Genomic DNA, 13,846 nt, shown 5'->3' on the forward strand with positions numbered 1-13,846 from the left:
TTGCACTGAAGGAGGCTAAGAATAATGGATGGAGTTAAAGCATTGGAGTTACCCAAGGGATCACTCCAGACCAACATTTAGCACATAGCAAGCACTGCCAGTCAGTGACAGACACATGTTTGTACAGAGATTGAGAGTGGACAGTGCTGAGCTTATTGGCATGGAAACAAGCCCAAAGCCACCAAGAAGAGAATTGCACATTCAAAGCAAAATTAAAAGAGCAGCACATCATCCTGCTGCAAGCTGTTCTTGCATTAAGTGGAACAGAAGTATTTTCTAATTAGACTGCACGGCGCTGTTTGAGTTCACATACCTCAACCAAAGATATCTCCACAGTGGTTCCAAAGAGGCTGCTCTCTCTGCTTGCTTTGCACATGGGTATTAAAGAAACTGGAGTTATTTTGTCAGCCTTGCAAGGATGGATGGGAAGCAGCTACGATTCTAATGACAAAAGCAGCAGCCATTTCTTCTCTGATGTAACAGTGTCTCCATGGGATTCTGAAGGGTTTGCCTACACTCTGGATCTAACACAAATCCTGTCTTCTGGTGTTTTTCTGATTTGACATGGTACTCAGTGGTCTGTAATCCAACACCTTGCTACAGCTGGGGCAGAAACTGCCATTCGTCACATCTGTCATCTCTTTTGTAGACAATTTTCAGCTTGAGCCCTAGAAACTCCAATTGTGATTCACTGCAATAAAAGTGATGCTAGACACATGTAATTAATCACTACGAGGGTGTCTGTCTAGTAGTTAAATAGAGTAATCCTGCTGTGGGTTTCTAACACTCTTACCCAGTCTTCAGGGGTACCTTTCTGTGTTAATTATTCTTTTAGTTTCTTTATGACTTTTGTGTTCATATTTAATTAGTAAGGCAAGTTCTTTTACAGCAAATGCCCCCCTCACACTCTTATTCACTGTGTTATTATAAAGCTAGATCAGGATCCCTACTCATTTTTGTGTCAGATAAAGACTATTAGTTGGAGCAGCTGATAATGGGGCTCCATATCCCTGGACTGAAATTCACATGGCCTTGTGTCTTTCAAAGGATTGATTGCATGGATCTTTCAAACTGATTGTAATCTAGCCCTTGGTAACAAAAATTGTCTTGTATCTTATTAATATGAAGTTATGGAATATTAGGGCACAGGCAACAGTTTCAAAACATGGCTCTTGGCTGTTCGGCCTGTGTGCCCAAACTAACCTAGTGAGTTCATGGTTCTGCAATGGATGTTGAAAGTGACACCATGAACTAAGAGACTTCTACTAATTCTTATTACAGCTGGCGCCTCTTTGGTGCGTCTGTCCCTATTCTTCTCTACAAAGTCAGTAAAGAAAAGCTTTAAAATTAGCTGACATACAAGCTGATGAGTTTTATCACCTTTATTTTGTATAATGAAATAGCAGGATACTATTTTATAACCATGACCAATATACACTTTAAACTTAGTGACATTTTAAGACAGAAGTTGAACAGCTGCTATGAACTAGATTCCCGCATGCAAGTACATCTGGCTTGTGCCTTGTTCCCTACAAGTAGCAGGTTAAAAACGCTAATTTAATGGATCTTTCAAGCTGTGTACATTTCTTAATAAAAGTGATTCTATTACTGCAATCCTCACTTTCTCCTTTCTATCACTCTTATCAAAGCTGGCCTGAGGCCCCAATCCTGCAAATGATTACGCTGACTCTGAGGTCTGCCTGCCCAGTTGCTTGATGGGTCAGGGCCTTAGACTTTCAGTTCTTTGGGGCAAGGCCTGTTTCTTTACTTTTTTCTGTGATGTCCCAAGCAATGCTTCTGGGCTCTCTAAAACTACCTTCCCTGTTGCTACGTATTTTTGGCACCAATTCTTTTGAAACATTTCCAAGTGTGATAAGTATTTAAACAGTTTGCATCTATAGTGAGGTGTTTTTTTAAGCAACTTCTAGTGACATTAGTTATAAGACACAGAAGAATCAACTCCTTTTAATTTGATAACTTATACAATTCTATTGAATTACTCAATCACTTAAAAAAAACCCAGAACCGGAAGGAGCTCAGTATTTCATACCATCTTGTTTCCTAGACAGTGGAAGCAAATACTACTTGTAAAATAGCAGTATTTTACAATGCAAAAATATATCTAGATTTCCAATTAAAGTCTTATAAAATGTTACTCTTAAGAGTTTGGTAGCTCAAGATAACCCAGGGGCTCTCACTAAAATTCTTGGCACTAAACTTCACCATAGCTGCAGAAATGGGGGAGGGAGGGGAAATTGTCTATTTCTGTTATTTGCAAAGCAATATAACCCAAATTCTGCAAACCCATCTGCAACTTTGCTCATGCGATTAGCCCCAGTGAACAATATGGTATTACTTACGTGCATGAAGTTCACCACGTGCATTAAGTGTTTGCAGGATTGGAGTACAGCAACTGTGTTTCCCATATAGAATAATTCTGTACATTCTGCAGAAAAGCAGCTACAATACTACAAGCTCTTCACCTTGTCTGAATACTGGCATCTCCCAAAAAAGAGAGCTTTCAGATTTAATTAAATTTTACTATTTTATTTGTGAAAAAAACTACAAGCAGAATTCATAAATAGACATTTCTATTTAAAGCAGGAAAATGATAAAGTGGCTTCTAATAACAGTCGTGCACATGCCAGTAACAGGAATATATTAACATCTTTTATTTGCTAGACAAAGAGCAGTGTCCAATATAAATTTCCCGAAAACATTTAAGACCTGTGAATTTCTGACCAGTTCACAAAACCACCATTGACACTTTAGCATGAAGATCAAAACAAACCTAACAGGACTGTCAGCTCTAAAGACTTTACAGAGCGGAGAAACTTTCAAAAGCGTTATACAAGCTGTCTTTCTGGGCAAATGAAAAATATAGCTCGTATAATACATTAACATAAAAATCCACAAGATAAGATTATGTTTTGACATACTTAAACAAGCATTCTATATTTGTCTCCAACAAACAAAGCTAAGGAAATAATGTAACCATCTTTACACAGTAAATTAAGGTTACAAGTCATACACAAGAACAGAACTGCTTGCGCATTAAAAACTGTTCAGCTCCATTGTCATACTCTAAATGTTGGCTCTTAAAACCATTTTTCGGTTACATACAAGCAAAGGTTATTATATAGTCAGCAATTAATAAATTTTCAATAATTTAAGTTTATTGTAGCTTAAAAAAGTAGACTGAGAATGATCTTAATAAGGCAGGTGAAAATATCTCAGTGGAAATAAACTCACAGAAGCTACTGCCAAATTTTAAATCTGTCCAATCTGAAATGACCAAAGTGTTTTGATTAAAATAAATAGTCTGTGTTAAAATTATTTTACTTTTTCTTCTGCATGACTATGTCAAACTGAGCAAGTCAGGCAAGCTGTGTTTGTGTGTAAAAGTTTAAACTTGCAAACATAACACTGTGCTTTTCTTACCTGCTTTCTGTGCCACTGAATACCAAGCATTTCTGGTCTTTCCTTTACACTAGTGTCTAATTTTTTTTAAACATGCTCCCTAATGATAGCAGGGTAAACTGAAAATGCAGAAAGTGAAGGGAATTCCATTTCCAGATACATGCCTTAGGGGTGTTATCAATTTCAGAAATTAAGTGTAAAAGTAAACACTATCCTTCAAATCCACAACACAACAGTTAAAAATGTGGCCCGGTTAGGTTCATATGCTTAGCTAGCAATTTCTACTAAATGCAGAGTTTCAGTTCTCTTGTACCAAAGCAATTTTCCACTCCATCCTTACAAGCAGCTAATTTATCAAGGAGGCACACCCAAAATAAACCACCACCAAAGAAGATTTCAATGACTGAATCAGTAGCCTCTGAGTAGCTCGTTACTGTGTGTTAAAGCTTTTTCAAATAATCTATGGGTCCATTCATTTAACATGAAGTAATTTTCTGGTACATACAATGCTTTCTTGCACAAAGTACGACAGCCAACAAAGCGCACAAGCACGTGCATAACCTTAAGCATCAGTGTGGCCCCACTGAAGTCAGTGGGACTAGACTCCTGCTTACATGCTTTGCTGGCTTAGGCCAAATGCATTTAAGCTGACTGATTATGGTTCATTTATAAAGCAGTGCAAAATATACAAGTTCAGGGGCATCTTCAGAAAATCTCTCTTTAAAAAAATTATTCCAATACATCTCAGTAAAATAAATAAATATGGCTGACCAGTTTACCCTCCCTGAGACCCTTAAAGGAACAGTAAAACTTGAAAAGGAATGTCTTTGCAATGTTCCACTGATGTTAAAATGTGGATTGAGAAATTCATAGTATTAAAACTATGTATAACATATTGATGCTCATAGGTAGCATCTGATTTCCTTTGGTTTTTCAATAAATACTTTAAAAATGCGGTTTTAAAAAGGTAAATATAGCTTATATCCCACATATAAAACAGAATTAAAAGGGGGTGCCCATGTTAACGTGTTCAGAATAAAACTGCAGCTGTAAAGACACTGCTTTGTACCGTACACATGCAAGCAGAGCTGGTAACGAATTAAGCACAGAATAATTTTATCATCATTTTGAAAGGAACCTACATGTCTGCTACTCAAAACCAAGCTGATTTCAAAATAGAATTTTATTCAGTTGCCTCCACAGACAGAAATTATTTTTACCAAGCAACTAATTCACAATGTAAGAAGCTGGCACCAAGTTCCCGAGAAGTGGCCCTCTTTCCAAGTAGAACACCCAAAAGCTATCCTGTTGATGTTGAATAAAGTTACAGACTCTGTGCCTGAAATTACTGCAAAGCACTCTGGGCCACATAATTAAGGATAAAAAGACAAATAGAACTTGAATCTTAAAAAAACGTTTGTTTCACCTCTTCAGATTACTATTTTAGCAGGATAATGCACAGAAGGTAAACTGTAAAGCAATGCTAACAGACCAGGAATGAAGTTTATAGTCTGAAAAGATACAGAGCAAGAATGAAAGAGACACGGACCATCAACGTGAGCAGCACTTGTTGCTGACCTGCCAGCATGAAAGATTTTTCTCAACTGTAGCTCCCACAGCAGAATATCTAGAAGTGTCCAAACATTAACAAGCCTATATATGTCATCATTGGATGATATGCTGTTCAGAAATTGCTCTTGGAATACAAACCCAACTCAATTAAACCCCAAAATACTCCCCACAACAGAATGGAAAGAGACAGAAATGAAAAGGTTTGACCAAGAAAGAACCAAACCACATCAGATGTGAACATGTAATGGTTTGGTTCATCAGCTCCAAAAAGCTTCCAGCCTTAGGGTTCTCTTCTGCCTTGAATTCTAAAGCAAACAGCCACTCCACAGAGATTTAATGTCACCTCAGTCATTGATGCAGGTCTGGAAAATGGATGGAATTAATCAAAATTACAGAATACCACATTTTTGTGTGATTGGCTATGAAAGAAATAACCATGTCAACAAGTAAACAAAATATACATTAATGCATGGCATTCTGAAACCAGCTTAGTTACTTTTGAATAAGCACGCTCCAATTGGACACGGACTTGTGATTTGTCATTCTGAGTTATTCTATTGGGAATGCAGGCTATCTGGAGGAGTCTTCCCATTATAGATCACAATGTATAATAAAAACTATTTGTCCAGTACTGTTTAGCCAAAAGTTGGAGGGGGGACGGGGGAGACGGGAAGAGAGAGAAAATCAGGTCTCATCTGGGTTTAAACCTTCTGGAATATACTTTTCATATAAGCCTGGTTCCATTTCAGTATCAGCACTTTCACAAAAGGGGACTGTCCCAGATCTTTAACTGTTCAATATTTTTGTTTCACTTCACAGTGTTTCAAGCACCAGCGTTTCCATGTATTGGTTTCAAATAACCCTTTATATATATTTATTTATATATATATTTATATATAATTTATATCAAAACTGATAGTACACAGTATAATTGGAAGAAAGAAAGAACTGAACTTAAAGGATATGCTGAAGGAGGATGGAGTTTGTGAATGCAATAAATAAAGTCCCCTTCCCCTCCCCCCACACACTCCAAAAAACCAAAAAAAGTTGTAATGTTCATGGAAAATTGTGCACAGCAGATATTATAAAAAAGTAGATTCAGGAGCACATCCAATTATAAATGATTGTTAGGAAAATTATATAAAACAATGGAATACATAAAAGTGTCAAGAGTAATTGTCAGGGTGCGAAATTCCTTGGTGGCCAGATGCCCATGACAAGCAGAAATTATCCTGGCTGCATCAGTAAGAGAGTGATGTCCAAGAAAGTGTGTGTTCAAGCACAGAAGAGGCTCTCCAGGACTGAAGCCCCATGGGCAGGTGGAGTGTTTGAATTTCATACCCTGATTCATAGTTTTCCACAACTCCATGTGCAATTTTCAGAAAGATTCATCGTTAACTGCTGACATGTCGCCCTTCGGCGTGGAGGAACGGGACGAGCCTTTGTCTGTGCTCTCAGAGCCGGAGCTGCTCTGATTCTGCTGTTCTGATCCTGCACTGGAGGTCACTGTAGATGAAGATGTGGAAGAGGAGCGAGTCTTTTCTTTAAAGTCTGTGATAATTACTGTGACGTTCCCCACTGTGACTGCCAGCTGCTGTGCAGTACTTCGGTCCACATTTTTCAGTCTGGGCCTAAAGAACAGGTGAGGAAAAAAAGGGAAAAAGTTTATTAGGAACCATATTTCAGAAACAAACTTTCTACTAAGTGATATGTTCTGAGCTCTCTTGGACAGATCAGATTAGTTTGGAAGTGAGCTCTGGTACCAGCCCTATGGGACAAAAGATGAAAGAATTCTGTTATCTGAATACTCCATCTTGTCACATCACGTGCCCTGATGTTCTGAGACAAGGCTGTAACTTTGCAATACAAAACCACATGAAAGCATTTGAACATGGACGTTCATTCCCATGTGGGGAACACTGTAGCTGCAAATAACTCAGGCACTGGGACAACTTGGCTTCTCCTTCTCAACTTTGAGTTTATACAAATCAGAGGCCCAATCAATCCAAGTATAAAATTGTTCAAAATGCTCCCTCCAGAAGGCTGTTGTAAGTAAAACCCAGGACATTTCTCACAGTGTTAGCTTTTCTCTGTCACAAGACAAAACAAAGTGAACACATTGGTTTTTATAGCTCAGGATTATATCAGTAATTTGTTTCTGCGCTTTCATGCAATTAGTAACCCAGCTAATAAAGGGCTGTGCTCTGCACAGAGGCTGACATCCATGTGTTTGCAGGATTTAGTCCAAAATTCTGATACAAATACAATGCAATGAGTTTATTTAAGGGCAAACTTCTGCTGGCGTGTGCTATTGCTGGCCATGTGAGACAGTCCTTTAGCTGTTGGCGGATGCCACGTCTGCTTCAGTGACTACCTGTGATTTACAGTCAACTCTTTTTCCCTTCCCACCGTGGGTCAGACTGATGCAGCAGAACTTTCCCCACTAGGGAAATTAGAGGGGCGTTCTCCAGACATCAGGTAGAACTAGCTCGCTAGCGCTAGAAATTGCCTTTTTCATGGAGATAGGAGACAGACAGGTTTTTCTTCAAGACCAGGCCCCAGTTTCCCAACTGAGCAGAAAATAACCCTCTCCTCTACATTTGGGTCATATTGGACTAACTCAAAATAGTGAGAAAAGAGGAAGTGGATCCGATTTTATATTTTCAATGCCTCTCCGCTGGTGTCGAGAATTGGTAGACGATCATCCCAGTGCTACCCCGTTCAAGATTATCCTATAAAATCACTGAAATAGATGTAGGTTCTACACTAGGGTTATCTAAAGTGGTGGGAAATGGTGATGATAAATAGTTTCAAAAGGAAAATAAATGATATTCTTGTGAATTTAAACCTTCAATTAAGTGTGCTGTAAATTTCTCTAAAAAACTGTGTTTGTAGGTAACCTAGAAAGAAAATTGCATCAAATTTAACAGGAAAAACATTAATATTTTAATCACATTTAAATATTAAATTATAACTATGTTGGGATAACAACCTGACACTGAATAACTTTATTTTCTTTTTAATACTGCCCCTCCACTTAGTCACTAGATTTTTCAAACCCGTAGGTGCTGTCAGTAAGTTCTAATGTGAAGCCACACATACACGTAAGTATGTATATACTCATTTACACACCCAAGAGGTTGCAATTTGAACATGTAACCACAGACTGATGAAATGATTAACGTCACCTGGCATGTGGGTGATGCTAAAGGCCAACTAGCTCAGCATATCTGGGCAATTTTGTCAGTTTTCAGACTTAGCAGGCAAAGGCCACCCTATACTGATAGATCCTTTGTATCTACAGTAAATATTCCAGGAAGTAGGTTTGTTTATTTTTCTCCCCCAAGTCCCCATTTCCTTTAGGAAACCCAGTTCTTCCTGTAACTTTACAGACTCATTTGTTTTCTCTTGTATTCAGAAACAGCTAAAAATCCTGGCCCGGATTTTGTCTCTGGGATCCTGGTGCAGATCTCTCTGCCAGTGCCCTTCTCTGCTATTGAGTACACCCCTCTGCTGTCCCTTGACAGGAGCTGGAACAATGACAGGTGCACTGAGCAGACTGCTCCCTCTCAATGATCTGCTTAACATGGCCCCAAGCCACATTAACTTCTGTCCAGAATAACTCCATGCTACTAAACCACTTCAGGGGATTCCTGAACAGCTGCAGCTGGGAGATACCCTGTCACCATGACTCCACTGGAACATGCTGACAAGAAAATAGGGGAGAACTGCAGGAGTCTGATAGGTGGTAACAGCCGTGGCTTCCCATCCACCCTGATGTTTGGGACTAACCCCCCTGCTCATTCTTCAAGATCTGGGAGGGCTTAACAAATCTGATTGAAGCTCAAAAGGGAGTTTAAAGGCACTCTCCTCCCCTTGGCACTTTCACACACCCTTGGCACTTTCACACAGGTAGTCAAACTGTGGGGTCAAATTCTGCTTATTGCCTCCATGACTTCAAGGCGTAAAGACGACCACAATTTGGGCCTGCTGCATTGGAGAAATAAGGAGCAATAGCTTTTATTTTAAAAGAAACCTGTAATGTCAGCACAGCTGAGGATAGGACTTAACTCTAACACACAGGCAAAAGCCAATCTGAAATATCAGCTTGAATCAACTGTTTCATCCTTGGACAAAAATAAAGTTCGTAAATGCCTGAATTGTTTAATGAGACCTTTCATGTGGTCCCCTAAGAACACAATCAAAAGACAATTTTTCTCATAACTGCAGTGGTAGCATTGAAGGAATGGGTACAGGCAAATATAATATATCCACTCCTTACACTGTTATTGGGTCTAAATGGAGAGAAGGTAAGAAGAAATTGACAGGTGACCTCCTTTGACCAGATTAATATCTATTTTCTACACAGCAGTTTAACTGCCTAAAAGTAACAAACCACCACAACTGACACGATAGCTTTATCAGAAGGCGAAGGACTGAGTGTCCAGTGAGTCAACTGCTTCCACTATTTGAAGCAGCTGTTTTCCACGTAATCATTCAGATGCACAGGCACAGAGGAAGCTTATACTACTGATGTTCATGCCTTACCAATTCTGTGGATAAATCAGAGTCTTCTGTCTCTAGGGCTGTCAACCCAATTAAAAAACCCACTAGTTTGGACCCTTCAGTTCAATTCTCAGATGTCAAGATCTAACTAAATGAACATCAATTGATTCTATATTAAACTTACCTTGAAGTGTGATTTGAGTCGCTGGTCTTTGTTGTAGTATTCCCAGACTGTATACTGTTTGCTTCACTAGGAGGATCTTTTACAATATCTGACTTTGGTCTGTAAAAGTAGGAAAAATTTATTATTATAGGTTTTCTTGCTGATTAATGTGCACTATTGCTTGGCAAGACAACCAATCACTGATAAAGCTTAAATAGTGAATAACTAACTGTACACCTAACTAGTGTCCCCCTGAAACTTACTTAGTCTTTTTACTGGTGTTCTTCTTCGTAACACTTGGACTGATTTCTTTTTCTTTGTCAGGCTTTTCTTTGTCTTGTTTTTCCACTTTCTCTTTCTTCTCCTTTTTAGGTGGTGGGGGTGTGGCATATTGCTGGGCAACTTGTTGGGCAACCAGCTGAGAGTTTATTCTAGGTTTTCTATAAAGAGAAAAAAATAAGACCCACAATCAATGATTTAATAAAGGACATGTCATTTCAAATGTAGCAGAAGCACCATTAAGATCCATTTCATTGTTTATGGAAGGATATTTGACTTTCAGGTACAGAGTATATTTCCTTACTTAGTATCACGTATTACCAGCTACCAGCAAGTATGAAATTTTCAAACTAAAATTTGATAGCCCTACAAACTGGAATTTCATTGGTACTAATCCACAGTCCAGGAACCCTTCTCAATATTTCTAACAAATATAATGCTCTTTTTCCACATGCTTCACAAATTTACACTCTTTTAAATCTTTCAGAATTACATGGACAGACAGCTTTCAAACATCTAGACTTAAAGTGCGATCTCATTTTATTAAAAAGACATTGGTAATATGTTAAATACAGAAAAACAAAATTAGTAAGGTGTCATTCACATTTAGATATTCAGAATAAGTTCTAGTTCCCTGAAGCAGTGGACTTGGCCTCGACAACAGATAAAGAGCAACAGAAGGTTTACTGATAAAGAGCAACTAAGACTTACTGTGTCCCACCAAAGGCTCAGATTGTAATTCATGGCAAACAACAAAACAAATGGGACATTCACTGTACCACGAAGTGTCACGTCTGTCTGTGCCAATCTCCAACTAGCACTCACTCCCAACACAACTGTTTACAAACTCCAAATAGTATTCAGTAATCTTTACAATGTATATTCATTTAGACAAAAAGGACAACAAAAACTGAAGGATGCTCTTTCTGGAATATTATATCCTCAGTCAAAGACCCTAGTGAGCTGACTTGCTGTAACTGAGATCAAGAAGTCTAAAATGGTCGATTGCTGTCCAGGTGAGGGTCAAAAAAGACAACTTGAGGTGAAATGGCTGGTTTCTGCTGTGACTAAAGGCTAGTAGGTTTGGGTTTTTGAGGGAGATAATGTGATTAAGGGGGCAGGCAGTGTGCAGGCAAAAATAAAAAAGAGAAAAGGTTACATTACAGAGGGGAAATGGGAAGAGAAGAGGTAAACAAATTACTCTGTCTTTTTAGCCAGATTTTTATTTCAAATGTTTCAAGCAGAAATCTAACCCACCAGATGGTTAACAATTCTGTGCTGAGTGCTCTCCGTAGAAATTCATACACTCATCCCTTCTATAATCCTCATTCCTGCCTTCATCTCCTCTCACCTTGACAACTGTGTATTTTCCTTCTCTCTGGCCTCTCCAAAGCCCAGCATGTGCAAACTGCTGACTTCCTTCTCATGTGTTCAAAGCAGCACTAACACATCCTCCCTATTGTCAAACAACTCCAGTGGCTCCCTATTTTTTATTTCAAGTTCAAGTTCAAAATTATTCTGGTTTACAAAACGTCTCTATGAATGTTTCCTAGGACAAAAATTTTCAAAAGCGTCTAAATGGATTAGGATCCTCAGTCTCACTAAAAATCAATGGAACTCAGGCTCCCAAATCACTCAAGGACTTTTGAAAATTTTACCAGATATGCTCTGTGGACTTAGCTGCCTCTCTATTTCCCTTACCTAGCACCACCCTTTGCTCACTCTCTGCAAACTCCTTGGACTGTAGAGAGAGCATTCACCTCTGCAGCTCTAGCCATTCCTAACAGCCTCCTTCACACTGCCCATCTCTTTAAATAGCTGTTTGCTACCTTGTTTTTACCTCTTCATTTCTCTCTCCTGGTCCTAACGTTTAACTCTGGATATACGGAGACAATACTTCTATAAATACTATATAAAATTAAAGTTGTAGTGTACACACATATTGTATTAACACATTTTCAATTAATTTTTTTAAAGTAGATTTAAATATAGTGTAAACTCATGCAGCATGGATCTGTAGTTCTGATAGATTAAATCAAAAACAAAAATACTACAAACTACAAAATAACTCCTCTCAAGAATTAAATCAGCCAGTTTATCTTGGCACACAAAGTTCCCATTTCATAAAAGATCCAAAGATAGCACAAAGTGTTCTGCAAGGAACCAGAGAGACAAACATAATCAATGCATTCTTTGCTACACATACACATTTTTACATAGGTCAGTCCAGTTGTGTAACCACCACTCTTGTATGCCTTTACAAAGGACTCCATAAATTACTGCACCTCAGCACTAAATGAAAAATTTAGAAAGGGTCAGTTAACGTTAGTCCCAACGCTAAAATAAATAAATGAATACAAATCTAAACATTCCCTAGTTTTACAAGAAAAAAATCAATTAAAATATTTGCTGAACATAACTTTTGGGGATTCAGACATTTCCCAAGTACTATGCTAGAGCAGAACTGGATATTGAAACTTGCTAGAAATTAAAAGTGAAATTGACTAGTCTGTTTTTGCTGAATGAAAGGGAGATGAAACAGCAAAAGTGGGTAAAAGATACATTTTAAAGATTCTTTAATTTTTTTTAGCAGCAATGCAATTGCATCAGTGCTACCAGTTGTGTAGTGTAGACTCATCACAGGCTTTAAAAAATAAAATAAAATAAAAAACCCTATGATGCTATGGTTAGATAACAGAGTGTTAAAATTGTGCCCAATACACCATTAACAGGACTCCTACATCTAAACTGGTGCTGAAAAACAGATCTACCTAGTTAGTGCACAGAAGGTCTCTGGTTTCATGTAGTCACATAAGACCACTGCTAGGAGGCCGTGTGTCTGAAATAGTGTGAAAACAATTCTACATAGCACTATCCTATACTTCACTAGTTTGGGATCTGCTTTCTTATACACACATGCAATATAGGAGCAATTTTTCACTTTTTTTGGTCATGTGTCAGTATTTTTCGTCTTTCTAAAACTATTGATGGAGTTGGTAAGCCCAATAAAAGTTAGGGCTCTGTGACAAGATCAAAATTAACCTCTTTCTCTGTGCAAGTTAGCAATATGTAAAATCACCACTGGAGATCACCAAATTCGGCACCATTGATTAGCCAGCCAGCTCTTCAGAATGACAGTTCTGTGGCCCTGTTAGATCTTACCAAGTAGTAAAAGCAAGGCAGCTAAAGATACGTACTGTAAATAGATAGTAGTTGCTTTTCCAGACTAAGAAGTCTGCTGTATAAACTTATTTTAACAGAAGGAAGCACTACACTAAGAACTGCCTGTGACATTTCTGTTCTTATAACACCAAAATTTAGATGAGAGAGCTTGTTTAAAACCTGCTTAGTGGTTTCATGTTTTTTTAAATGAAGGTGAACGATACTATTTGTTGATAAAAATGTAACATTTAAATCTACAGATGCCCCATAAAAACAATGGAAGTGTCCCAAAAAGTTTCTGCCACCACTACGTGAAGGCATATGTAACGAAAAACTTCTCTTGATATCAACAGAAGGGATTTTGCTGGCAGTTGTTTTGTGGGTCCAAAGCTGCTTCCATGAAGACCATATCTGTACTGCAACCATGGTTCTATTTGTACAAGGCTTTAGCTTTATTACAACATACTATTGTGGTCCAGTCTGCACAACAAATTGGAATAATATTTGTAACCAAGTTATGAAACACCCCATGCTGCACTTAGATTCTTCAACACAGTTAGAGCCCAATACTGTTTATAATGTGGTTTGCTTACACTTCTCAAATGTGTGCATACAGAGGGCCTCACTAAACAGTCAAACTGAAAAACGTATCCTAGAAAGCTTTTTTGGTACAATTATTGCTCATATGGCCTGTAGTATGTCCAAGGCCCAAGGTATGAACAATTCTAAATACCATTACATCAA

The 13,846-nt window shown here is 38.2% G+C and overlaps 1 protein-coding gene across 1 annotated transcript in view; it reads right to left on the reverse strand.

Annotated features, from left to right (window-relative positions):
* Window positions 1-2,531: 2,531 nt before the first annotated feature.
* Window positions 2,532-13,846, reverse strand: part of LOC102929615 (RING1 and YY1 binding protein) — a 69,991-nt gene continuing 58,676 nt past the window's right edge. The window contains exons 3-5 of the mRNA XM_037904511.2: window positions 9,925-10,101; window positions 9,683-9,781; window positions 2,532-6,623 (exon numbers count right to left, since the gene is read on the reverse strand). Coding sequence (XP_037760439.1) covers window positions 6,371-6,623; window positions 9,683-9,781; window positions 9,925-10,101 — 529 coding nt within the window. The 3' untranslated portion in view covers window positions 2,532-6,370. The remainder of the gene's footprint in view (window positions 6,624-9,682; window positions 9,782-9,924; window positions 10,102-13,846) is intronic.

The sequence above is a fragment of the Chelonia mydas genome, chromosome 7 (genome assembly GCF_015237465.2).
Source record: "Chelonia mydas isolate rCheMyd1 chromosome 7, rCheMyd1.pri.v2, whole genome shotgun sequence".
In the NCBI taxonomy this organism is placed as follows: Eukaryota; Metazoa; Chordata; order Testudines; family Cheloniidae; genus Chelonia; species Chelonia mydas.